This window comes from Rhipicephalus sanguineus, chromosome 6, assembly GCF_013339695.2.
Source record: "Rhipicephalus sanguineus isolate Rsan-2018 chromosome 6, BIME_Rsan_1.4, whole genome shotgun sequence".
NCBI classification, from domain to species: Eukaryota; Metazoa; Arthropoda; class Arachnida; order Ixodida; family Ixodidae; genus Rhipicephalus; species Rhipicephalus sanguineus.
In genome coordinates this window covers 143,245,598-143,273,138 of record NC_051181.1, presented here as the reverse complement: position 1 = coordinate 143,273,138, position 27,541 = coordinate 143,245,598, and the positions used below count along the sequence as shown (strand labels likewise).

At 47.0% G+C, this 27,541-nt stretch overlaps 3 protein-coding genes across 3 annotated transcripts in view; all 3 read left to right on the top strand.

The window, feature by feature from the left end:
- Positions 1 to 1,552: 1,552 nt before the first annotated feature.
- Positions 1,553 to 7,432, top strand: LOC125756201 (protein real-time-like). Its single transcript, XM_037663889.2, has 7 exons — positions 1,553 to 1,564; positions 2,190 to 2,252; positions 4,381 to 4,471; positions 5,522 to 5,616; positions 6,152 to 6,230; positions 7,124 to 7,204; positions 7,338 to 7,432. The coding sequence occupies exons 1-7, from the start codon at positions 1,553 to 1,555 to the stop codon at positions 7,430 to 7,432; spliced, it is 516 nt and encodes a 171-aa protein (XP_037519817.2).
- Positions 7,433 to 10,501: 3,069 nt separating this feature from the next.
- Positions 10,502 to 15,972, top strand: LOC125759037 (SEC14-like protein 4). The gene is made up of 3 exons (XM_049417152.1): positions 10,502 to 10,716; positions 11,317 to 11,596; positions 14,968 to 15,972. The coding sequence occupies exons 1-3, from the start codon at positions 10,678 to 10,680 to the stop codon at positions 15,057 to 15,059; spliced, it is 411 nt and encodes a 136-aa protein (XP_049273109.1). The 5' UTR covers positions 10,502 to 10,677; the 3' UTR covers positions 15,060 to 15,972.
- A 10,047-nt stretch (positions 15,973 to 26,019) lies between these two features.
- Positions 26,020 to 27,541, top strand: part of LOC119396604 (SEC14-like protein 4) — a 44,482-nt gene continuing 42,960 nt past the window's right edge. The window contains exon 1 of the mRNA XM_037663888.1: positions 26,020 to 26,134. Coding sequence (XP_037519816.1) covers positions 26,081 to 26,134 — 54 coding nt within the window. The 5' untranslated portion in view covers positions 26,020 to 26,080. The remainder of the gene's footprint in view (positions 26,135 to 27,541) is intronic.

Below are 27,541 nucleotides of genomic sequence, written 5' to 3'. Positions count from 1 at the left end.
TCTAACCGTGGAGTCTACGCCAAGTTGTAATGAAGTTAGAACCATTAGCGTAAATCTTTTAGCACCGATGTCTTGGAGTACGCGGTGAAAACAACGAATGTCTTGCTCTCGTGCATCACCATATTCACGGCGAAGCTTCCGTTCGGACGGAAATTCGCCCATTATAAGCTATATTATCCAAACTTTCTATAACTTACTAAACTTTCGCTGGTAGTGTAAACTTCTACCTTCTCCCTTCGGAGATTTTCATCGTAAGAATAAGCAGTAATCACCACCGTATCGCGAAAGAGCGGGTACGCGGCGGGCGCAGAAAAAGGCGATCCTCGTCCGCGGAGCAAGCGAGTCCTTGCCGTGACGTCACATCACCACGACTGCAGCGCCGCCAGTGTTCGTTCTCGGGGCTAATAGCCAAAATCGTAGCTCTTACGCCTTGAAAGGAAAGCTTTTGAAAGAAGAATATAAATAAAGTGCTGGGAAGCTTGATGGAGTGATTTCTGATTCTGTTTGCGAAGTATAGAGAATTTCAGTAGTCATGTTGCCCCCCACCCCCCTTTCTTTTTTTGCTCGTCGTTATGTGGCGGTGGTGTGTCGGATCCCGACGTCCAGTGTTCTGAGGTACATTCTAGCGGAAAGTGACTGATTCTAGTTTAGTTATACTAACAGGGTTCATATATACATGTATGTAATATGACGTTGTTGTTATGGCCGGACCCGCGCAGTTCAGCAAGGCAGTCTGCGACGTGAAGAGGACCTCGGATACGGATGCGTCCCTGCTGCGTTGGCTCAGAGGTGAGTGGCGGCTAGGTGACGCAACACCGCTGTTTTTATTATTTAATATTCAGACATCTGCACAATCACACATTCAAAATAAAAAGAGGAAATTGGCAGGAAGCAGGCTGACAACCACCACAGAGAGGGGCCCGACTCCCGCCTGCTCTTTAGGTAGCAGAGAATATAGACAGAATATGAAGAGAGCAACAAGAGAAATAATCACTTTACAAGAAGCACAGGTGAAAGTAAAGTAGGCACACAAGAAAGCAGATCCACAAGTAGGAGGCCAAGTCAGTTTTGTGACAGAGAGAAGGGCTATGTGAGCCTGGCTGCGTTGGGGACCACGCCCACTCAGAAAAATTAAGGCAAGTGACCAGGGTGCTTCAGTTCCCTCTGTGAAATCCGCATGCATCTATTGCTATGTAGCTTTGTGCTACAACGTGGGGGACAACAACCTCGACTCTGTCCTTAAGTACAGATAATCGCGAATAAAATTTTGTTAATGTAAAAAATTTATTCCTTTGTCTTCTCTGTTGCAGAACTACATTCTCAGGGGTTAAAAGTACGCCGACACGGAAGGCTCTATCACGTAGCTTCCCGTAGAGGAAGCGTTGGGACGTTAATGCGATCTCTATTTCGCCTCTCACAAATTAATTTAGAAATAGTGCAAAAATAATGCGGAACTACAGGCGCGGCGCGCGTCACCCTTTATGTATTGCTTCTTTCGCATGTGTGTGGCCCGAAAACAGCGCGGGACTTCAATGTCGCCAAGGCCGAGAAAATGTATCGTGACGTGAGTATCACTGCAGTGCCTGTGCGACGCGATGAAGTATTAGTGATGATGACACTTACAGTGTTAGATGGTACATGTAACTCTGCAAAATGTTCGAACGCCTGACCAAATCGTTGAGGTCACGTCACGTGGTGTCGCTGTCGTCAACGACGAACTCCTTTCACTCATTCGTAACAGTGGAAATATTGGCCACATTTTGTATGCTTTAGTAATTATTTTTCATTGTGAATGTCATAAATACAGTGCTATATTATACATAAATATAAAGCTAAGTGATTCTACTTTTTATTGGTATTACTTCAAAGAACTAATATTTTGGTATAGGACGCAAGAATATTTATAAAAAAACAAGATTTATTGACCATTGCATAGAATGTGTTTAATGTAGTGCTCTGAGCATGAAAAAAACCGAAAAATAATCCGAAATAAACAAAATGCTTCCTCAGCAGTTTTCTATAATAGAGGAAAGCTTGAATGATCTAGCGCAAAAAACGCATGAGATACCTTTTTTATCAACCAATTATCATCAGAACATGAATAAGTTTTTAACTTTTGCAAGGAGTAGGCCGTTTAAATGACTTTACAGAGTTCCCGTTCTTTTCTTTTTTGTTTCTCGTAAACGCAGCACCTCAAGTGGCGGAAGGAGAACGACGTGGACGACATACTGCACAGCTACGAGATGCCTGAAGTATGCTTTTTCCAAATTGGATAGCTTAGTAAAGGAAAGAACTTCGTTATAGAAAGCCCGTATTCATTTCGCGCATCTACGGAGTAACTTAGAGGTACGTCGGTAATCGAGGCCTGCAGGACGGCCAGGCATATGTCGAACGCCTTTCGCAAAAGAAAAAAGAAGAAAAAAAATCCCTAGCACTGCCTTTGCTTGCAAAGCGCGCACTTGATCAACTCGTGCGCTGACACATAGCTGCGATTGTTGTTAATTTAATCAAAGGGACGCTTAAATGGGGAATAAATTTCGGTGCCTTCGTTGATAACCTCGCTTTAGCACCAAGAAATCTACCAAGGTAGCTTAGTAAGACGAGAGGCAAACACGAAAAACGGGTGACCCGCGACGCCACAATTGTACCTATAATTAATCGTTACGTAATCAATTTTGGAGCCCTTTACGCGGACATCATACATTCATTATCACTAAAGATGTACTACACTGCGTTATAATGGAGCCAAAGACATAGACTTAGCAAAGTATAAAATCTTTTATCGCGCAATCGACGACCCCAGTTAAGAAATGAATTCTTGGAGTTACATTGGCATACCAGCGTTGGGGGTTTTTGCCGCGAAATTAATCATAATTGAACTATGGCTTTCGTCTTACTCGTCTTAGCGCTGCGAAATTGTTGAACGTTGATTTTTTAGGCGACACATATTCATATTCATCGAAGCATGCAAGCGCCAAAATGAAATACGTTGCGAAAAATAACATGCGCACGTTTATGCGGCGCCATTGTACTGGATTTGGCGCCAACTCTGTCCTTGCAAATGAAAATTGCGGTTACTGACTAAGTGAAAAGGTGACCAAGTCAAGCTGATATCGCTAGAACGAGCGACACAGGTCTTTGAGGCACTTAAACTTGTTAACTTTCAGCCCAGCGAGCAGTGATGATCAGTGAGCAGTAGTGATGCAGAACTATCGATGGTACTATCGATACTATCGATAGCTGAGTCACTATCAAACTATCGATGGTGAAAAAAATACTATCGATAGCGCTATCGATAGTAAAAAATTCAATGGTACTATCGATAGTATAAAATCAACAGCGCGGACTCACTGCAGAATAAACTTGGTTTTCCGCGCGCGTGGTACATAGTGGAGCCAGAGGAGCAGGCTGAAGGGCAAGAAAGTTGACATCATTGCGTTCTTCACCACAGTGCTTTGCTGACACATGATCATAAAGTCAAACTGTTCAGCTGTAACGGAAAGGAAGGCGTAACATGTGGTGGAACTGCGCGGCTTCAAATTGATATTCCATTTTATGATTTCAAAATAAAAAAAATACCAAGTTAATTGTAAAGTGTAACTGGTTGCTTTTGGATACGAATTTATTGATGGACATATTCCGCCATTTTGACTGCGGAAATAATTTCTCTGCCAAAAATTGCTCCTAAATTAAGCGAACCTGGTAGTAGGCTATCGCAAATATTTTGGCAATATGGCCTGCCAGCAAGCGCATCATTATTCACACCACTATCGATAGTATTGTCACGTGGTTGTGACGGTGAAGAATGCTGCAGCAAGACTAGGAAATACGGAGCTCTTTATTTGGGCGAACTTGTGTCCAGAAAATCAAAACTCAAAAATACAAGCGATACATGCTGCGCATTGATAGCAGCGGGAGCAGTCGTCAGCTGTTGAGTAATCTGATCATCGGTGGAACGCGTCGTCCTTTATACATCAGTCATCAAGCCTTCCAGCGTTATCGCTGGTGCTCGCGTAAGCTCTCGAATAAACTTGACTATTCGCGTCTGGTTCGTAATCTTAACAGAATGATCTCAAACAATTGTGAAGCTTCTCACACATTAAGGCGCGGTCTGTGTCAAACGTTGCTAACAGTCTTTATGGGTGAAACCCGAATACGTCAAAACAAAGCAATAAACACGCGTGGCAGTAATATAGTAATATCGCTATAGTAATATTAACGATGGTACTACCGATTGCACTATCGATAGTTTGTCGATAGTAGCACTATCGATAGTTTGTTTACACTATCGATAGTTTCAAAAAAACTATCGATACTATCGATAGTCAATTTACCGATAGTTCTGCATCACTAGTGAGCAGTCATTCCTCCGTTTCGCAGATACTGAGAGAGAACTGTCCCAGATTTTTGTTGAACGCTTGCAAAGACGGACGCCCCATGTGGATAGTCCCATGCGGAGTCAATGTCAACGGTGAGTCTTCCATCTGCATTAGGTATATAGTAGATATATACACAGAAGCACGAGAAAGAAAAATTATCAAGCGAACTGTTTACGACGCATTTCCCCGGAAAAGTTTAGAGCCATGTGTAACATGTTGAACTTCGCGCAGAACTTTTCGAAAGCCAGGCACGTGCAGTTAATAACATTGATGACTGAAAAAGAAAAAGAAAAGACGGCAAAACTAGACGAAGCTTTCAACAAGAGCGAACGTGAAAGAAGTCGCGGTGTATGAGCGAAGCGAAGTCTAGAATGTATTAACCAAAACTGTGTCCCACAGGAAGACAGGCCGAATACCGGACTACACTTTAATAATAATAAAAAAAAGTTTTTTTTACTCTTTTTGCAAGTTCTGACATGGCATGTATACGACTCTCTTTAAAGAGACACGGGAACTCTCTTTGGAGATTATTATATGTACTCTCGTTGGAGATTCATGGTACCCAGTAGCGCGGCCAGAAATTTTTTCGGTGGGAGGGGGGGGGGATGAACCTTACATTATGTTCGTGCGTGCGTTTGTATGTGTGCGTGTATATACGCATTCAAAATTGAAAATATCGGGGCGGGGGGGGGGGGGAGTTGAAGCCCCCCCCACTCCACTCTCCCCCTCCCTGGCCAAGTCAGGGTTGGGACCCAAAAGGGAGTTAACGAGTCTCCTTAAAGAGAGTCATATACGTGGCTTGTCAGGACTCACCGAAAAGGGTAACACGCTTATTTTTTTAGAATGTACATGTACATTGTTGTTGTTTTTTTTTAAAAACAAGTATCTTACAATGACGAGGCCTTCAAACATGGGCCTTACTTGGAAGTCTACAAAGTGTGTACCGCTTCAAAGCGTGTCAGTATAGACCACGGGTATAGACTGTCAATCGATCTGCCCAACACACTGCCCCACGCTACTCACACCAACTCAGCAGTAATAGATATTCTTACATCTACGAAAGGGTTTATTCAGACACGACGCAACGGTATACTACAATGTGTACGAAATCACGAGTTTGCGTGTATGTGTGTGTTTCGCAGCAATGTTGGAAGAACTGACACCTGAAGTTATCAAGCGCCACGGCATCTACTTGCTGGAGTACACTGAATCGCTGTGCCGGAGCTCCTCCAACGAGGTGATTGATTGATTGATTGATTGATTGATTGATTGATTGATTGATTGATTGATTGATTGATTGATTGATTGATTGATTGATTGATTGATTGATTGATTGATTGATTTCATGGAGACATAATGATTGTACTAATGCTGATAAGGGCTAATAAGCATCAATGCTTCTTTGAATTAGGGCAGCAGTCTGGAGATACATTCACAGCTAAAATAAATCTGAGGCCACGAAGCAGGCGAAAATAGTCTCGTACGCTTCTTATGTGTAAAGAATTCGGTCTCGAAATACCCACCACACCACATGATAACTTGGCCAGGTATATACGGAGATTATTAATTTACAAACACCGATAAACTTGATATAGACGATTTCCGTAAAATTTCGCAAGGGATAGCAGGCTTGCTTGCTGACAGCGTAAACAGCGCAGTGCCGGCTCTGCTTCAAGGTGCAGCGTCATGCACTGTGCATGGATGTGATGCGCAACCAGATCGTTTACTTATTGATATGTCTATACATGCCAATACTTCCGTTCTGTTATTAGATGGGGCAAGAAATTCACACCTACTACACGGTGGGTGACTTGGAGAAGTTGGTCCTTGGTCATATCTACTCTTGGCAAGGTAAGAAATGCTATGTAAGAGCACATTAACTCGGGCGAGTCGGTACGGCTGCATCATTAAACCAGCGCCCAGGCACGAGGGACAAGAAAGACGGTACCTCGCTGATTTCGCGAAATGCTGTGTTCTTTCATGTTCATTGTGTCTGCGCCCTGGTTTAAATGTGAAGCAATATTATAGTGGACTGTACTCTATAGTGTGCGAAGGTTTCCGCTGGATTGTGAGAACAGCAAAAATGGCGTCTGAGGCCTACATAGAGTGAGGCGGGAAAACGGCTGCGCACAAAGAAATGGAGACCTCGCCACGGTGGTGTAGTGGTTATGGCGCTCGACTGCTGACGCGAAGTTCGCGGAATCGAATCCCGGCCGCGGCGGCCGCATTTCGATGAAGTCGAAATGCTAGAGACACGTGTACTTAGATTTAGCTGCACGTTAAAGAACACCAGACGGTCAAAAATTCCGGAGCCCTCCTCTACGACGTCCCTTATATTCATACGTGGTTTTGAGACGTAAAACTCCAACAATTATTATTATTAGAAATGAATGGAGGTGCAGCTACGCTAATCCTTGTTCAAAAATGTTCACGCGCATGCGATGTACGAGGAAAATGAATAGAAAAGGAGATCAATATTTTTCCAACTGTAAGAGTGCGAAGCATTTACAGAAAAGATTAGATTCGAAGAGTGAAGGTTTCTGGCGTCTTACCCAAATATCCTTCGCAAGCGCATCGCCTCAATGCGCATTGGTGAGGCACATGCCCAGCGTGTAAACCACTTGCCACGACTGACCTGGCTGCACACTCTTGATGACCTGGCACCTGACATGTCATCCATTCACGACGGCAGAGTTATGGGTAGAGTGCGTAAGTGTTCGGACCCTCGTATTTTGCTATTGCAGCGCTAAAGATTGCAGCTGTCCTAATTCGGATGCTGGAAGACAACTACCCGGAGTGCCTAGAGAAGGTCATTGTCATCAACGGTACGTCTCCGCACTGTCTTGCCTGACTTTACACGACGTGACTCGACACTTCGTTTCCTTGTACGGCATGAAGCGGTATTCTCCATTGCTGATCTACTTATCACTTGAATGGCTTGGCGATTGACATTTGCAGCACCAAGCTTCTATTCCATCCTGTGGAGATTTGCGCGAACGGTATTGTCCGAGAGAACAGCCAACAAGTTCGAAGTCTACGGTAAAGGTACGTAAGTGCCCACTCGAATGTCACTGATTGAGGCGAATTTGGGAGCCACGTAATGTATAACGAATGATACTGGCTGCATTACACCGTCATGGTGCCGTCTAGTTCTTAGGGACGTTGACGATTACTTGTTAGAGTGTCTCCAATTATTATATGTGCTGTGTTAAGTCTGCAGATAAGTCCTACTGAATTCGCTCAAGCTTACACTGACTCCGTACACAAGCGCAAGTGGCTTTACATATTAAACAATTAGCGCAAGAGACTGTGTGTCACACACTTCGGTGCGGCCCCACTGCTCCAAAAACGGAGTCTCGGCAGACTCGCGGGCTTTCATTTTACGCTTAGGCCTGCGGCGCCTGAAAGGCGCCTGAAAGGCTTCAGAGTGGTACATTTCAAATTTTTTCTGTCGGCCGGTCGACCCGTGCGGGGGTTGCACGTGTAGGGATGTTCAGGATGACCGACAGACTCATTGAGCAGACGCGGACATTTGATACAAGAAACAAAGAAGCATTTAATAAAACAAGAGCAAGGTCAAGATAGACACGGTGAACTAAGAGGAAACAAAAAAAACTTGGAGGACGCTTGAGCTTCGCCTTCAAGAGTAACGCGATAGCTTAATTGGGCCCCGTGCTCCTCGCCTTCTCAATTGCTAGCCTGGCTGCGGTTCTTGGTGCATGCATAAACCGTGCCGTAAGGAAACCAACGACTGTGCGCGTAACGTTGGCCGTTTAAAAGTATGCTAGAATGCCTACTGCAAGTACAGTTGATGCCCACTACGCCATAATTATTCATTTGCGAATCAGCGAAGGGCTCACTACGCGTCCGTGAGGCAACACGCGATCCTACGCAGCTGTTCACTTTGTTGATGCTTTTTCTGCTGCTGATGATGCAGCGCTTTGTAATGGCTGGTCCTTTAAAACACCCACTCGTTGCGCACATGTTTTGACGCCTGGCGCGATTCTGCGCTTCTGCCACCCAATATTACATGCGTTAAGGAGACTCCTTCCACTACATGACATTCATATAGTGTTATAGTGAAATAGGGCTGCTCTGTCGTAGAACACCTTCTTGTCATGCAGACGGCCTGGGCTCGATTCTCACTCGAACCCGAAGTTTTTTATTACTTATTTCATTTGCATCTTTCTCGATTTTTCGGTCACGGACAAGATGATGATTTTTCGCTCAACCAACGACGCTGTCACCGACGCCGACACCGGAATTTCTGCGAAACGAGCTCTTAAACGCTATCGCGTTAAAAATATGCGCGATGAAAAAAAGAACGACACAAGAAACTATACACTGAATGACAACGCGAATAACTACATATACAGAAAAAAATAGACAACGCGATATGTTAATAAAATAACTCCACAAGATGGACACAAGAAGAAACACAAAGAAAAATTATGAGAAAGATCCTGCTCCCGCTTCGGAACTTCTTGTGCGACGCAGCGCACCCTAGTACAGTGTTATCTTAAAGCTGGTTATAGTAAAAAAATACGGTAACAAAAAATTGACGAAGCTTGTACTAGGTCACGCAGGGCTTGAAACAGCGAAAGTGGACGAAATCTGAACACTAATATGGTTGCTTCGAGGTTGTTTCCAGGCGTTAGATAGGTGATGCAGGTCGTTTCTAGGTTGCTTATAGGTCGCTGCTAGGCTTTAGCTATAGGTTGTTTCTACGTTGACTCTCAGCGCATAGAGGTTCAAGTTAAACCACAGACAGTCAGACCCATGACACGGATGTCCAAACTCTAGAGACAAAACCTCGCGCTGAAACACAGCGTTCGCACCTCTCATAGATTTACGGGCTGCTTAGTCTAGTTGTGTCTATAGCCAGAACATGGTTGTAGCTAGTTTGTCGGTAGAGTGGGCCGGCAGCTTGCCGAGTTCACTATTTCGCTCGGCTGCTTTCCGCATATCCGTTTTATGACGATATTTTTCTTCTTCATTTTTAGTGGACCAGTGGTGAGTATTGGGATTTACCCAATTTCTGTGGCACATACCCGTTTAGGATGACGATAGTTTTCGCGTAGGCCGCACGGCACATACCCGTACGCCGTACAAATTACGGCTAGCCTTAACACCTTCACTGTTTAAAAAATTCTAAAAAATTCACAATAACAAGTACCGTACGGACCATGCTAGCTCGTAGTGTTCGTAGGGGAGTCTACGTAGTGCCACTGATGGTCTCGCCAGCTTCGGTAGACGACAAGAGTGCCCGGTGTTGCAGCAATGCAGCCTACTCGATTCGTTGCGCGGGACACTCCGTGCTCGCCGCCTACGCGAGACTCGCGACTCCGATGACCGCGCTCTTCGCTGGTTCAACGCCGACTGCCGAAGCAGCAAAATTCATTCGCGGCCTACGCTCCCCCACCGGAGGGAGGTGCGCTCCTTCAACATGCGCCCTTATGCCCCAGGTGCGAAAAAAAACCCCCGTGAGCTGCATTATCCCAAAGTCACTCGTGAGAAGATTATTTCCCGACACCACGGCGCGCTTGCTTCGATGAAGGCGCGCTCGAGCGAGAATTCCAGACGTTTATGACACCGGGGCACAGAAAGGAACAGAAAGATCAGACGAGCGCTAGACGAAGTTAGTGCTCGTCTGGTCTTCATGTTCCTTATATTGTGTACTTCTCTTCTGCTCTACTTGTTCAATATAAATTCCCGCAATCTCACGCAAATCTCAGCTCTTATAAGTGGCTTTACGTTCCCGCGATGGCAGAGGATATTTAGGAGGAGAACAGGATCGTGGATTACGAGTTGTTAATGAGGGCTAGCAGAGCATGGATGATGTTGCGTCCCGATTCGAGTCTATGCATGCCGTTAGTTCGCCTTTCCCGTGTGTTCTACATGACGAGCTTGCCGAACTCCGTAACCGCACTGAACAACGGGTGCTCGGCTGGCAGTTCTTGAAAGGCCATTTCCACCTGCGCATGGTAACACTCCTCCTCGTCGCCGGTTTGCCGTGATTAGACTCCTAATCGGGCGCCGCTTAAAGTGATAGGTATAGCCAGGAAACCGGCCATTTTTCGTCTGGTTTCCTGGGTATAGCCAGCATTTAACCAGACACCTGATTAAGAGTGTAGGTAAAATTATGAGATGTCAGACTCTTATAGCACGCATTTAAACAGGCTCACCTGCATCAGTAACGTAACGATAATGAATCTATTCCCCCATAACAGATGGTTGGAAAGAGCGCCTCCTGGAGATCGCTGACGCGGACTCCCTTCCGGCCTGCTGGGGCGGAAATATGGTGGGACCCGACGGTGACCCACAATGCAGGCACAAGGTTTGTTCCGGCGACGAATTACTCAGGAGAAAGCCTTAGATGCCTAATCGAACGCGAGAACTGACCATCGGCGTCATCACAAGTTATGAGAAAAATCATCACGTGATGGCGTCACCGTGTGATGTCATCACGGCGTCACAGATCGCCAATATCTGTGCCGTCAGCATGACGTCATATAACGTAGCGTAACGTGATGACGTCATCGCATTAGATCGTCGCTAGGTCAAAGGTGGGCCGATCACGAAGGTGCATAAAGCTTGCAATGCCTCCGATCCTGAAGGCAGATCAAAACCACATTAGGTGTAAAAAGTTTTCGTATAGAGGGACGGGGAAGGATCAGTATATGACTAAGAAGAAAAAGAACAAGGCTTTCGCCTTCGAGTCGTGTTAGGCGAATGCATAAGGGACCTGTGAGATTTTTTTTTCCCGTTATTTATAATGCGCAGATGAGTACTCACAGCAGCGACGAATTAATATCAATTCGATTGTTACACATTCAGCAGCCTATATATTCTAGTCTTACGTGATGGACAAGTGACGTGAGATTGCTGGCGAACATGAACGACTGTCAGTAGATGAACCTTTTGAACTTTCCCGTAGGTGAACTACGGAGGTCGGTTCGAAGAGCCTGAGTCGTGTTCCCTTTTCGACGAGAAGGACGCCCGGCAGCAGACGATCGGTCGCCGGGAGCGCTGGGAGCTCCCGATCAACGTGGTTATGCCAGGCGCACTACTCATCTGGCGCTTCCAGACGAACGCCGGTGACGTGGCCTTCGGTCTGCGCATGCTCAGCGGAAGATCCCTGGTTCCCGTACAACGCCTTAAAGCTTGCAGCCAAACCCCGCAGGAGGGAAGTTGGCAATGCGATGCACCAGGAACATGTAAGAGGTCGAATCAAAGTATTTACTCGCGATTAGAACGCCTTAAAGACAGCTGATGTTTCATATAGTATGTAATCCAGGCCGCGCTACCTCCTTAATTTTGTGTCATGGTTTACACGTTCTGGCGAACTTCGTGACGATGCTGGCTCATCTTAACGGAACAATTCCTCTGCGTGGAATTCGTGAACTAAGTCAACGTATATATGTATGAGCAGACAAGCAGCATCCTAAGAGTGACAACATGCATGCATATAACATAATATGAGTAAAACGGTGTTTGGTATAGTATCAATTGTACAAAACATTTTACAGCCGGGAGAAAAGCATCACCTGTTGCAAGCCAATCAGAACGCGAGGTTACGAGAGAACGAAGGGGAATGCGTGTAGAGCCACAGACGGCGTGGAAGTGCAACACCGCCAGTGTGGCTGTGATGATTAGGATAACTCATCTCGAGCTAGTTGGTTGACCATAACGAGGCGAAAACAGCGCACGCTTGACGAGGACGAACAGAGGGAACACAGGGCACAGGCGCTGTGCCCTGTGTTCCTTCTGTCCGTCCTCGTCAAGGGTGCGCTCTTTTCGCCTCGTTGTTAGGGAGCCTACATGAGCCGTTCATGCAGGCTCCCTACTCCTTGTAATGCTTAACCGCAGCGCTGAAACAATGCTGGCGTTCCCGTATGGCCGTGGAACAGATAACCATGGCTGAACAAGAGGAGAAACGCGACGCGAGCGCGTGTGTCTCCCTTCTTCTCCCACCGTGATACAGAGCGTCTCGGGAGAGCAGGCGGGCGCAATGAGCACGTCGCCGCGCAACCGAGAGCAGTATGAGAACGGCTGTTTTATGGGCGATGTGCGTCAAAAAAGTTATGGGTGTGAACGCGGCTTAGCAGATGTAATCACGCGTGGCAGAAGCATATAATCGCCCCAGGCGCCACACCACTTGAATTGCGTAATGATTGCATTAAAGCTGCCCACCCATTACATAAGGGCTCAGCCATTAGTCATCATCATCATCATCACCAGCAGCAGCAGCAGCAGCAGTAGCCACAAGATCAACAAAGTTGTCAGCTACGCAGGTGCGCGTAGTGCATACAGACGCGTAGTTGGTGCTCCGCTACTTCTCGAATGGTGAAATGCTTGCGTTCCGTGTACTTAGATTTGGGTGCACGTTAAAGAACCCCAGGTGGTCAAAATTTCTGGAGCCCTCCTCTACGGCGCCCTTCATAATCATATCGTAGTTTTGGGACGTTAAAGAACAACAATTATTAATAGTTGCCTCATTAACTTGGTTGGTATATGTACACTAAAATTTGCATAGGACACAGTGTATGGCGAACGCGATCAACATGTCAAGAACAACGTTACATGCCCCACGCGTACGTCATGAAAACAGTTCCTTCAGTCACGTGTTGCGCATACCCGCGTATCATAGCCTGTAAGATGCGGGTTCGCGCTACACGTGATTCATGGCCTATGGCAACCAGCAATGGCAAGGATAGACTTTGGAAATCTTAAAGCAAGAGAGTTAAGGATCCCGTATCGAAATGTAATAAACAAGGTAATGAACATTACATATACAAACTCATATTAGTAAGTAAGCTGTAGTCAAGCGTTGCTTGATCACGCAGAAATAAGCCAGCGACCGCTACCTGCGATATGCACATCATCGCACTGTACCGTGCACTTAGTTTTGATAAAACTGATGTCTTAGCTCTAATTGATGCTCTAAGCAGCTTTTCGGCGCCAGTGTAGTCGACATGCTTGTTAAGAACACAATATTCAAGGCATTACTCAAACGCACACTCAATACGTCCATTGCAAGTATGCCGCCGGCAGCAGATCGGCTGCGGTCATGGCGAGCTGGTCGAGAGACACTTATATCGATGCACTCAGGCATGCACAGAACTGGTCAACTTATGCAAAATTTAAACCTGCTCAGAAAACAGAGTAAGATACTTGCGCTTACCCGTTGTCATTTGGATACCCGAAAAAAACTTCGCAGAACTGGAAACCCTCGTGCTAGACAACCGTACAGCAACACAAGGCATATGACGCGCCGATTGTGCCATCTTAGACTAATGCTTGGTTGGTTTCCGGCGTCTTCTGTTCCTTGCACCCTCCGTAAAGCTTCCCTGTCTTATCTCTCCCTTTTTCATACTTGGCACGACAACCCAAGCAGATGACCGAGCACGATCAGGCTTGTCATATCGCTCATCGAGTGGGAAGGGTGAGCGGAGGCAAGCTTGACGGGCGCACGAAGTCAACCCCTGCCCGCATTGAGCCCGAATTGATTCACAAAAAGGGAAGTCAGAAGATAACCAAACGTTCCAACGATCTACTTCGTTCCAACCAGAGAGTTAATATCAGACCAGAAGGCGCCCGCCAAGCCGCTAGGAGCGCTCACGTTCCTTGAAATCGAAACTAGCACTCTCTTTCCGGGGTTTGGTACTAAAAGCTTTCGCATTTCACCAGTGCCTCGTTGGTAATGGCCTTTTAGCCTGGAGTGTTCAACGTGATTACCGCTAGAGTGGTAATCACGTTCAACATTCAATCATGCAACGTTCAATCATGCAAGACCTTGGCACACATTCTTGCATGGAAAAGTGCCCTGCTCCGTTGCTGCTGGGCATGCGGGCCCCAATGCATGGCTCCTATGTAAATATTCGGACGCATATTTAGCTTATTCTTTAAAGAACAAATACCATGAACGGAGAGCGACAAAGTTCAGCTTAGTAAAATAAATGTTCACTTGAAGGGCGTGCATGAGGTGAAGTTTCAACGGAACTGGTACTATGCTTATCTTGATAAGTCGCTTGTTGCTGTCACTCTTTTGAATGCAGGAACGATTGTAGCTATTACTTTCTTGTTTTTGCAAGCTGTACAGATTACGTTCTCTGGGCGCTTTTCACAACACCAATGTGGGATGCAGTGGCTAGTGCTTGTGTTCTTGCATACAATGCTACACTTGATATAATAGAGACTACATAAACATTTTATGATGACGTATAGGAGCGCAGTTGGTTGGCGCCATAGGTGTGCGCACATGGCGGAACTGCGCCGCGGTAGAGCTCTCCCCTCCTTCGATTCCTTGATTAGAAACCCTGCGCACGCCGTAGAATTTTTGAGAACATGAATGTCCCATGTTCAGTATAGGGGTGTGCGTTTTTTAACACAAGCAACTTTACATAAAATTGGAGCGAGGACCGACTCGCTTGTTGCGGTCTGAAACCTCATACATCAGCGTTCTACAGTGATAAGTCAAATGATGCAGCGCAAGATCTCTATAACGATATTGTAACACCTACATGTCAAATTGTATGTTTAATACAGAGTTCATTGATATTTTTCTTCCTTCTGATGTTCCTCGCAGACGTCCTCGAGTTCGACAATACTTACAGCTGGCTGAACGGCAAGACCTTGGCTTACGTAGTGAACGTCTTAGCACCGGAGGAGATATCCTGATTGGACGTCACGAACAGAATCACGCGTGCAACTTAACACGAACAAGTGAAGTATCCTTGAACAGGGGCTGTCGCTGGCTCCAGCCACACCCCCTGTTCAAGGATCTTTAAGTGCAATGCACTTATAGACCGAAGGCGAACGGGGTCCATCATCCATGGTCACGCAGCTCCAAGAGAAACAGCCTCCGAGCTTTGCTGCTAGGCCGAGAGAGGACGCCACCATTCCATCATCGGAAAGTTTCTGAGGGTTTCGCCGCTAGGGACGATCCCACGCAGCAGCCAATAGGAAGCTGCCGACTGGCCGAGGGTCTTTCCAGCCATGGACACCGCTGAGGAGACTTGCCGAGAACGACAGCACGCGCTCGCCCGAAAACGGCAGTGCCGACGAAGAGCAGATCCCGACGTCAGGGCTAAGCGAAAAGAGGAAGAACGACTACATCGATTGCTCAACCCTCCTGTAGGAAAACAGAGCACAGCAGCCAAACGGCAACAACGTCAGGAAAATCCCGAGGTGACAGTTAGAACAACACAAGCGAAACGCCGGTATCGATGCGATACCGAGATGCGGGCGCGAAAAAACGCTGCGAGAAGAGAGACACGGGGACTAGGGCGCGCATTGCACTTCCTCAGCATTTACTAAGAGTGGAGCTGCCCACAGTTTTTCATCTCTTTTTTTTTATTGAAGCAAAAAATAAGTGAAGGACTTGTTGTCACCATTTCTTGGTGACGGCTGCCCCTTCCCACGTAGTTATTCAAGCTTCCATCGACCCTGAACTTGCATTTCGGTAGAGGCGAAATGCTAGAGGCCCATGTACTTAGATTTAGGAGCACGTTAAAAACCAACAGTTGGTCAACATTTCCAGAGCACTCCACCAAGGTGTCCCTCATATTCATATCGTGGTTTTGGGACGTTAAACCCCAACCATTAATATTATTATCCGCTGGACTTCGATCTGATTTGGATTATTTATACGATAAGCGCGCCATCAAAGCGGTCTCACATGTAGCCTCGATCATTACATAATTTCAAAACACGGGAAGAATTGACTTATCCGAGCTTTACCACATAAGAAGAAAAAATAACGCTTTATTTTACTGAAGGCGTTGACTTGCTCTATGAAAACCAACCCGGAAGCTCTTTGCAGCGGGAGCTGCACTGTATTTGGGGACGTAAAATCCCAGCATTTATTCTTAAACCATTTATGCTGTGACCTGTCATTCACGTTTTTCTCATATACATGTCGTGCGATGTACATTCTGGTATAAAAAGGTTATGCAACGACTACTATGGCATCGCAATACCATCACGATGCCATAGTTCCCAGGTCGCTGTCCCATCTAATCCTATGGAAGCGCGGTAGTCTAGTAGTTATGGTGCTCGAATGCTGACCCGAAGCTCGCGGGATCGAATCCCGGTCGCAGCTGCCGCATTTTCGATGGAGGCGAAAATGCTTGAGGCCCTTGTACTTGGATTTAGATGCACGTTAAAGAACACCAGATGGTGAAAACTTCCGGAGACCTCCACTACGGGGTCTCTCATTATCAAATCGTGCTTTTGGGACGTTAAACCCCATCAATTATTCTTATCCTATGGCAGCGCTGCCTGGGAACTTTCGACCACTCCTGTACATGACATGCATGTCACGCTGATCAAGATGTTTTGTTATTCGTGCTCGTCATACATTTATACCATGCCATGCCTGTTTTGGTATATACCAAGTTAACGAAGCGACCACGAGGGTACCAAGACGTACGCGGCTAGATAAATAGATACGGTCAGAGTGGCCTTGGTTTGCCAAGAAATGCTTCGCACCTAAAAAGGACGACGATCTGAAAGTTGTTTACCATTCATCACAATGTTTTATAATGAAGAAGCTTTTAGAACAAATTAATACGGTGCATGAGATGAAATAAAAAGGTAATACGCACCCCCTACTAGAGGACAGCAGTAAGCTGCCCCAGCACGTTTGTTTAGAAAAAATTTTCGACTACTTAGATTACTAAGTACTCTATTATGGGAGAGCGGTAACCTCTCCGCGGACTAGACGATACAAATGGGGAAGTTTTATTGTACATGTAACTTGTACGTAAACAAACGAAACAAAGAAAACCAATAAAAAACAGTATACATTTCCCAGAAGAACACTAAAACACTGATTCATCGCGTATATCCAAGAGCACTCAAACAAAAAGAAACAATTAACTGGATCAAATGTTGTTCACATATTGAAGACTATCACGCATGCATGCATACTAGAGTGGGAGCTCCGTTAGCACGGAACTCCAGTCGTCTCTTCTTCACTTTAAAGAAACGTATCTGCTAACGTCGAAGGAAAGGCTCTTCTCCGTGTTGTTCCAGCTGCTCATCGAGGTGATTACGCACAATGAGGCCCACTTTCTGGAGTGCGGGGTAGGCGACTTTATGATGCTTGCGGCGCACTTCCGTTAAATAGCGTCGCCGCCGCAGTACGTACAAGGTGACTGACTGCAAAGACCAGCAGTGCAAACAGCCCCAGCTCTGTTCTCATGCGGGAAGCACGCATTGCACCATGTGGTGCCAGACGCCTTTAGCATCCGAGCACTCAAACACAGCGTGCTGTATCGTCTTCCTTCTGCCGCAGGTCATTTGGAACTACTCCCCATTGTGCTGACCTCTCACACGTAGGCATTGCCCACCGTCTTCTGAACCAGTCACACTCGCGCAATTCGTCAGCAACGCGAGTGCAACGCCATCTTTTCTATTTTGGTGCGCTAGATTCTTTTTCCTCATCTTTGATAAGTGTGCTACTTGTCACCATTTCATTGATCTCCTGTGAGGAAACTTTTTCTAGACTGCATGAGCCTATTTATTCCACTGTGCATGAGCCTGTTTATTCCAAGGCAGGGATGTTAACCAGTCTAGAGGGACCGGTATGCTACCCTACACTGGGGGAAGGGATGGGGGAGATATAAAGATAGAGAAAGGGAGAGATAAAAGGAGAGCACGCACGCACAAAAAGTTGCACACATCTAACAGTCATACTAACGTCGTTAGTCTATAACCGCCGGTGCAGGTCTGATGCCTTGAAGAAGTGGAGCACAGCCTTCGTCGCCTTCACCCGCGATGACCTCTCAGGACGACATTCCAGAATGGTTTCTGCCGTCATCGGTCTGGGATCTATACGAGCTAGAGCGACTGCGAGTGATTTTCTCTGCGCATTGTAGTGAGGACAGTCGCAGAAGATGTGCTGTAGTGTCTCTTCGCTACCACAGTTGTCACAAAACGGATTGTCAACCATTTCGATTAGAAAGGAGAATGACTTTGTGAAAGTCTCTCTTAGCCACAAACGACAAAGCAGAGTGACATCATTTCGGCGTAGTCCCGTAGGGGTCTGGAGACGTAAAGTGGTCAGGCAGTGGCGGTGGTGGTTGTGCAGCCTGCGTGCTGTGTTACAAGTGCAGAAATTCATTTCTTGTGCGGCCACTCGAAGTCGGCTAGCAGCATCGGTCCTTGATAGGGGTATTGTCTCGAGCCTCTCGCCTTGAAGAGCTGATCGAGCATCATTGTCGGCGTCTTCATTACCTATCAGGCAGCAGTGACTTGGCAGCCACTGAAGTGTCACGTGGTGTCCTTTCTCTAACGAAGTATGTAGGAGATACCTAACCTCGAAGACCAACTGCTCGTATGGTCCGTGCCGCAGGGCTAATAGCAAAGATTGCAAGGCTGCCTTCGAATCGCAGAAGATTGACCATCATTGAGGCAGTTCGCGGTTGACTACACAAAGTGCAGCGCGAAGAGCGGCAAGTTCTGCTGCCGTCGATGTAGTTGGGTGGTCTGTCTTGAAACTGATGGTAATAGCTTTCGCTGGGACGACCACTGCTCCGGACGAACACTGGAGGGTAGTTGAACCATCGCTATAAAATGCACGTGATCAGCGTACTTCTCGTGCAAAAGGATCAGAGATAGCTGTTTCAGCACTGGAGATGAGGGCTCAGATTTTTTTTTTCTGATTCCCGATACGCTGAGGTGCACTTCAGGTCGAATGAAGCACCAAGGAGGTATCGCTGTCTTAGATGTGGGGCTGAAACCTGACGGAAGGTGGGCAGAATGGTTTGCAATCGTTGCGCAATACGATGCCCGTGGTCTTTCTGATGGCAATATTGCAAGGTGGTGGCAATGGGCCTTTTAGTTCCTTTTAGTTCCTTTTAGTGCACTACTCCAGTAACTTAATAGCCTGTAACAGGGGTAATTGCGACTATCGAAGAGCCTCTGTGTTGTTTTTGCAGGCAGTGCTCTCGCGAACGTTGGTATGTCTGAGAAACCGAGGCCTCCACGGCAACATGGAATGGAAATTTATCGTTGAACATGCACTATGGTGGTGGGGGTTTCTATGAACGCCTTGCTCGCAGCGTAAAAGACTGCTTTGAGGAAGGTTGTAGGCCGCCAGTGCCTATCAATTATCAATTCTCGACCCCTAACGCAGGTGCAGGACGACCCCAACGACGTTAACCCCAAACAGCATCGTGGGGCTCTAACGCGTCTTACCTTCGAACGCTTTGGAAGAAGCGAGAGCAGATGCTCCGCGCGTTTTGGCAGGCCTGGCGGCACGAATATCTTTTGCAGCTGCGCTCAGCCTATGCATCGAAGCAAACAAAGACGGCAGGGTCTAAAGTTGGGGACGTTGTGTTAGCGCAAGAAAACGTCCCCCGTCTGCTATGGAAACATTGTGTCATCGTTTCAGTTTTTCTTTTTTTTTTCGGGTGAGGTGAGAAGGTCCGCTCGTGTATGGTCAGAATGCCGGAGGGCAAACTGAGACGCCCCGTTCAACGATTGTTCCTCCTCGAAGTTTCGGAACGTTAGAATGAGCGAGCCCATTCGGCGGGGCAGTGTTGTGAACGGCGCATATGTTTTCATTTTGTTGATGGCGACTGCAGGACAAAGCCATTTCCGGTTTTAGCGACGCCGCCTCTGACAGCCCCCACTGGGAAGGAGAGGCGCCTATGGGGAAAAAGGGGGTCCTAATAAAAATGAGGGGTGCGCAGCGTAGGGCAGTAGACGAAAAAGCGTGGTCGAGTAAAGACACGATGACGGCAGCTCTGACGGATTTCTTGCGATGTACTTAAGGCGCGTTTACACTAGAGCGACACGACACCGACGCAGACACGAGGCAGACGCAGACGATCGGCCGACGAGTCGCCCGCCGACGATGTCGCCGGACCGTCTGGTCACACTAGGCCGACGCCTCCAAGGACAGCATGTCGTAGTAGTGTAACATGATGGCAGACCAAAAACACCAGCAAAACGCACCGGGAGACTGTTCGTCGGCAGGTCGTCGGGAGATCTCTGGCCGAGCGAAAATTTGCCCATTTCGTTACTTCGAACGTCGAAGGGGGAGATCCCCTTCGACATCCTCGGGCATTTGACAATGGGCATCTCACGCACCCCTCCGACGCCTTTTCTTTGCCTCCCTTTGTCTGTCCGCACCACCGTTTCCCGACGCCGGAAGGTGTGGTGGGGGCCGCGCTGCTACACCGAGAGGGACAATGGTAGAGGAGGGAGCAGCAGGTGGACCCCCGTTTTCAACTTTTGCGCGCAATTTTACTCGGTGTCGACGCGGACGGCGTCTTTCACAGACGATCGGCCGACTGTTGGCGTCGTTGCAGTATAAATAGGACGGCGACACGACAAAAGACACTCCCGGCGACAGTCGGCAGACCGAAATCGGTGTCGCGTCGCTCTAGTGTAAACGCGCCTTTAGAAGTGCCTTTTGTGTCTGTGTAACTATTGTGAATGAACCGAGTGTACCCTCTATGGAACTGTGCCTTCCTAGACAACGACATCTAAAACCGAAGGAATTCTCTACAGGTGGTGCGAAAACTGATGAAATAGCGGAGCTGCTGACCTTCCACTCCTCCTTTCCCTCCTCCTCAGCCTTACTTCCCTTTCCCTCCTCTTGTTGTACTGTACTACACATAGCTATGCTATGATTTACTCTCTCCCCTCCTCCTTCACGTCCTCATTACCCTCAAATCACTCCTCCAGTTTGTTCTATCATTTTGTTAAAGCCAATTCTCGAAAACTGCCCGCATAATAGCAGCATGCAAATATTTCCACCTTAAAAGCCAGCTCATTTCATTTTTCGGGGCTTGCGGATCGAGTATACCGAGCACACAGCTCGAGAGCCCGGCCATTTTGGTAGAGGAGAATCCCAAAGGAGACTGCAGCGCCAGTACACGGACCATTAGCTGTCTTATAAGCCACTCGATCGGTCAAAGATGCGGATCGAGAGTTAACGGCACGCCATCTAAGAACATCACATTCGAGAGCTATAAATCGTCCCAGTATGTCACTAAACATCACCGGAATCGTGATGAACGTCATAGGACTTCCTCGGTTTCGGGAGAGCGCCGGACGTAGTCGTAGTCGACTACCCGTGGTTTTGAGGCCTGAACAAGTACGGCGAGCCGGCAGGGTTGCGAAGCGCCCAGGTTAGAAACGCGACTGACGAGGTGGAGGTGACCCGAAGTCTGTCTAGGGCGGGCATGGCACTCCAATGTCGTCGAAGATGGAAAGACGGCGTTGGATGATGCAGTTTGAGTGCTCTTTGGCGTGTACTATGTTTACAGTGGCCGGCGTAAACATACCCGTTCCCAGGTGGGCGCGACGTTTGGGGAGGTCAGGGGGTGTTAGAGCACGTTGGACATCATGTATGAGTAAACCGAGGCGGCATCGGTCGTTGATATGGCAGAGCCGCATCGTCATGATATGCACCTCAACTCTGCTTGTTCTTTAGTTTTGGCACATCCGTTTTGATCGCGTAAGTGTTTGATCGCGGGCGGCACAAGAGGTGCGTTCATGTATTTCAACTTCAGTGTTGTTGCCGATTCCGTAGGGGCGTATTCACGTGACGTAAGCGTGTGATTTTCTATGTGGTTCGTGGCTTCCATTGTCTTCCTGAAGGTAATCATATCGAGATGAACTGTGGCTTTTCTCTGTGGTGCTTCTGTGGTGCCTTTCCCACATGCCATCTAGTAAAGATGGCATGTGGGAAAGAGTTAATAGACCTATGCAAAATTTTGCCATATGTTGGAGGTTCGGCGAAGCTGCCGATTCCGTGCCATGTTGGAGGCTTGAGTCCAAATCGGATTGGTGTCACTGCTATAAATTCTCGCTTGTTTTCTGCTTTGACAGTAGGCAATCGGGGCCTAAAGACGTCAGACAACTGTGTAAGGGCCTGTACACGTTGCCGGCATTTCCTAGTTATCACGGTGACAGTTATTACGCGTAAAGAACTGCCTCACAACGAGAAAAATGTACAAGTTCATCAGCGAGAATGAAGCTTTGCGCTAGGCTATAAATTTTGTCGGTCTATTTTCAGTGTCGCGAATAAAGCGTTGTTAACTATCGGAATATTGTGCGTGTGGTATAGGATGGTTGGGAAGAGGCTTTGGCGCGACACGGCTAGGCATAGCGATGACGGTAAGAAAGTGCTGTTGACCCATTTCAAAGCGTATTTCGTAAGGAGCAGCCTGCGTACACCTGATGTATTGTGCATCTAATTTTAAACAAAACGTTGCGCTATTTCTTTATTTTAAAAATAAAATATATTTCGCTGTAGTCATCGACGTACAGTAGCATCAACGCACGATCAAAAATTTAAAACAAAAATTGCGTATCTCAGGCGCGTGAAAAGTGAACTTGAAAAGTGTTATAGTTGATCCAAAAAGTAGGTGCTGGTTGGATGATATTTTACTTCCGACATGTGCTCGCAAATAGCTTGATACGACAAAAATATTTGCGTTCACATCGTCGCTTTCGGGGCCTACTCGCGCCTTACAATTTCAACCCGTTGCAGCAGGGCAGCTTTGCGTCACCAACTAAACGTTTGCGAAACCTCCTTAGCGCGTAACCAACGGTAACGCATCCACGGGCGAATAATGCAATACATTTGCCGGAACATAATTTTTTTCAGTTTCATACGAAAATTGTCGCCCACTTGAAGCATCTGTTGACACACTTGAAGCATCTGCATAGGAAAGAACAGATCAGTATCCTACTCCGACAATGCAAGGACTGCCTCTCGTCTTCGTCACGAATTCGACAAAGCCCGGTCGCCAAACACCGCATTATTTATTTATTTATTTATTTATTTATTTATTTATTTATTTATTTATTTATTTATTTATTTATTTATTTATTTATTTATTTATTTATTTATTTATTTATTTTCAAATACTGCAGCCCTATGCAGGGCTATTGCAGGAGTGGAGTACATTTACATAAGCAAACACACAGGTCACAAGGTTGATATCACAGCAAAAACAACGAAACCAAACAAAACAATAAGATAACGGCAATATTATCATGACAGTGCTTCTACAAAATCTGACAGCGTCAATTCACGAACACTACCGGGTTAATTCGTCCCACATTTCAATAAATCTGGGAAAATAATTGTATTTAAAATAGTTAGTGTGCGTAAAGAAAGGCTTTAAGTGGAGGCTGTCGTAACGTCTAGTTGAAAGAGTATTAACATACGAGATGTAGTCGTCTGAAGATAGCCGACAAGATGAATGAAGAAATGAGTGCAAGAGCTCCAAGGAATCGGTGTCCCGTCTGGTGAGTATATGAGAGGCAGTGTCACAGAATCCATTGCAGATGAGGGTGAAAAATTGCGATCATAGCGATGGCCAATCAAACGAACAGCCCTTCTTGTAGAGATTTCAGTTTGTTAATGTCGCATGCTTTATACGAGAACCAGACACATTTAGCATACTCTAGTATAGAGCGTATAAGCGTTTTATACATCAGTAACTTAGTGCATTTCGGAGATTTAGATTACGTGCGTAGCAGGTAACCAAATTTTTTAGTGCTTTGGATGTAACGTGGTCAATATGCCGCGACCACTGCATGTTGAGTGAAAAGAGAACCCCAAGGTATTTGTACTCTTGTGCCCGGGGGATTATTGTGTTGTCGAAGGCGTACACGTGCTGCAACGGAGAGTGACTGTTAGTGAATGATACTACTACGGTTTTTTGAAAGTTAAGCGCATCTGCCAATCAGTGCACCACGTGCAAAAAGCTGGTGAAGGAATCCTGAAGTAAGGTGTAATCACTAGGAGAAGAACGTGACATAAGACGCAGTCGTCGGCATAAAGACGGACCTTTGACTTCATTTTGCTGGGAAGCTCATTCATAAATATTAAAAAATAATAAAGGTCCTGGAACAGAGCCCGGTGGAACGCCAGAAGTTACATTGACAGTTGAGGACGAAGCGGAATTAAATGAAACATATTAAGATCATGACTTAAGAAAAGTCGATTAGTCGAGGTTATAACATCTAGTTTACCGAGAGGCTTATTGTGTATAACGGTGTCGAAAGCTTTGGAAAAGTCTATAAATAACGCATCAATCTGATTGCCAATATCAAGGTTGCTAGTGTGCTGAAACCACGAAGAAAAACCACGTTGAATGTTCGAGAGAAGGTAATTTGATTCAAGGTATTCCGTTATATGCTTGTGAATGATATGCTCAAGTCATTATAACCGAGGACTACGTCCATCCCCTGCGTCAGAGCCCGTACCGAGTTTCGACGCGAGAACGCGAGGCCGTTAAAGGGCTCATGAAGCACCCCTTGGGCTTGTTGAAAAAACACATCCTGTCGAAAGCTGACGCGGCTATGAACTGTTCTGCCAAATATTGCAGTCGTGCGCGCCGCGTAAAGGCTACAAGCGGAACGCGAAGTTGCCGTTTCCCCAGACACTCTCTTTTCAAACAGAGACCGGTTCTCACTCTCGTCTGTGGGCGGGGCGTCTGCACGTTGACGTCGCGGATCTGCCAGTTTACGTCACAAGAGACATAGCATGCTTATTGGCCGATAGCCGACGTAAATCGAGAGTGGCGTTGGGATCAGATACGCTTCTTGCCACGGGGTGCCGCCACTTGCCGGCACCGCACTCCTCAGTACATGGTAGCCGCACTCGCGCACGCGAATCACAGCGGGAGAGCGATCGCGTTTCATGACGCGCGCTGACGTAACTTCTTTCCCCCGTGCCATCCCTCCCTATGTAGCTTCCAGTGCGCTCGTCGGTACGAGAAAAGAGAGAAAGCGCTGAGAGCGTGCGCCAAACCCCCGTAACTAGTTCATTCTTGACGGATTCGAGAAATTTTTGCGGCAATCGATTCGGGAGGCAGTAAACTCCGATACTGAGGTCATTAGATTCTTACTTGGAAAAGTGGTTCATGACCCCTTTAAGAAACAGGTCGACGTGATGCTACGCGACTACATCATCCAGCCGTCCAAGAGTCCGGGCCCGTGACCGTGTGTGGGTCTGGACACCGACACGCCGACGTGGACTCAGTGAAAAACTTCTTCGGCGACACTTCGGGCAATGCAAGGTGCTTCGACGTCTCGGTGCACTAAACTATGAGGTTGTTCCGGACGGCATCACAAACTCTCAGCGGCGCAGCGCACAACCTGAAGTCGTTCACGTCGTGCGCCTTCACGAGAGACACAGCAGTGGAGGTCTCCGGAAATTCAGGCCGCCTCGGGTTCTTTAACGTGCACTTAAACCTAACCACACGGGCTCTCTAGCAGTTTTCCTCCATCGAAATGTGGCCTCCGTGGCCGGGATTCGACCCCGTAACCCTGTGGTCAGCAAGCAAGCACCATAACCACTACTCTACCGCGGTCGGTGGAGATAATTACAAAGCGCAAGTGAAGTGATGGTTCATCAATTAACCTTTCTGCAAAAAAAAAATGAACAAGAAGAAGTCCATACACGGGAGTTTGAGCATACCTATATGACGTATGACTTCTCAACACGTGACGCGCTGGATTCGGAGTTGCCTATGATGTGATAGCGAGAACAGTGGCAGGAAAGATGCGATGACGCGAAGCTGTGACGTAATGGTTCAGCGGGGCTGCTGGCGCTCTTAGGCAAGCCTGCGCGGAGTTGGCTCTCCGAGCGCATACTGTCAGTCGATCGGAGGCCACAGTTGCGTGCGGACTGCGCTGTGCCGTCTCACAAGCGTGAAGGAGCTATGAGCGGCTACCCGGGCAACTTGAACGCCGGCCAACAAGCGGCATTAGATCAGGTGAGTGCTACAAATCGTGCGATTGTGTAATTGACATCAACAACGCTCTCAAGGGGAGTGCGTGATGATCGCAGACAACATGCCGGACCATCTGAGCTAGCGAAAATACGATGCAAAACATACGGCTCTTTTCTTTCTACGTCGATGAGTTGCAAGCCCACAAAACACTGAAGGGCGAGTGCTAGGTTCGCTGGAGGAAAATTTCTTGTTTGGTTTCTTTTCTCCCCCTCCACAAGGTCACTTCGCGCCATCGGCAATACGTGGACAGCGTGCAAAGATAGACGTAGACGCGAAACAATGTTTCGTTATAATGTTACAGCAGTTTGCTTGGTCGCATGCTATGGCGCGTGAAACGGTGGGAAGGGGGTGGGGTTTGGGGAAAGGGGTAAGAGGGGGTGTGTAGCCCCCGATTCAAAGCACCGTAACACATCTTCCTTACTTGTTCGGAAAGATCCGGGGCCGAATTCACAAAGCTCACTTACGAGCAAATTGTCGCGTAAGAGAAATTTTGTCGCGTAAGTCGATTCACGAAGCGAAAAAAACGTCGTAAGAGCCGTCGTTATCACATCGCCCGCTGCGGTAAAGCGCGCTGCGACTGTCAAGGAGCATGCCAGCGATGGTGATGCAGTTGCTATATTTGGTGACGTCACTGAAAAAGGCTCGTAAGTGGATTCACGAAGCAAAAAAATTGCGCAGAAACAGCGTGGCTACGAGGAAATCCCAAGAGTGGTCCGGACCACTCTTACGAACAATATGGCTGTTTAGAACATGCAACTGCGGCGGGTAACTTGGTGCCATGGCTGATTTTAAGCTAATTCACGGCCATGTAAGGCTGCTTGATGACTGCTGGCACGTTTTAATTTATTTCGGCGCTTTGAGTTTCGTGTGTTGTTTCGCTTGAACGCTATGGACAGTATTGGCACTCGTAGTCGTCCAATAAGCTGTGAGTCGCAGTAATTAAAGAAGCCTATTGGTTGTCAATGGCGAAAAATTATGCATGCAAAGGCTTGTGGTTGGATTAAAACCAAAGTTCTACATGAATGGTCGATGAAGTCGAAAGCGGTGCGGTATTTGGTCAACATTTTTTTGTTATGTTGTTGTGTTGCGTCCTACTTCCTCCAATGAGATGTCCAACTTATGATGATGTACGCAGCATTGGTCGAAATTACCACCAAAGAGGTTCAGAGGAGCACATCAGCTGCGTGTTATTGGCAATAATATTGAACGGAGCATTTCAGTTAGCCATTATTAAAGCCTATTATGTGATTCCATAACTTGTCTAGTTGGATTGGCTTTAACTGACCAATAGGCACGATCTCCGAAATGCAGCTGTCGCTATGCACTTTGGGCAGATCCAGAGCGAGCTCGTACATTGCATTATCACAGCATATTATAGATGTGCGTGAT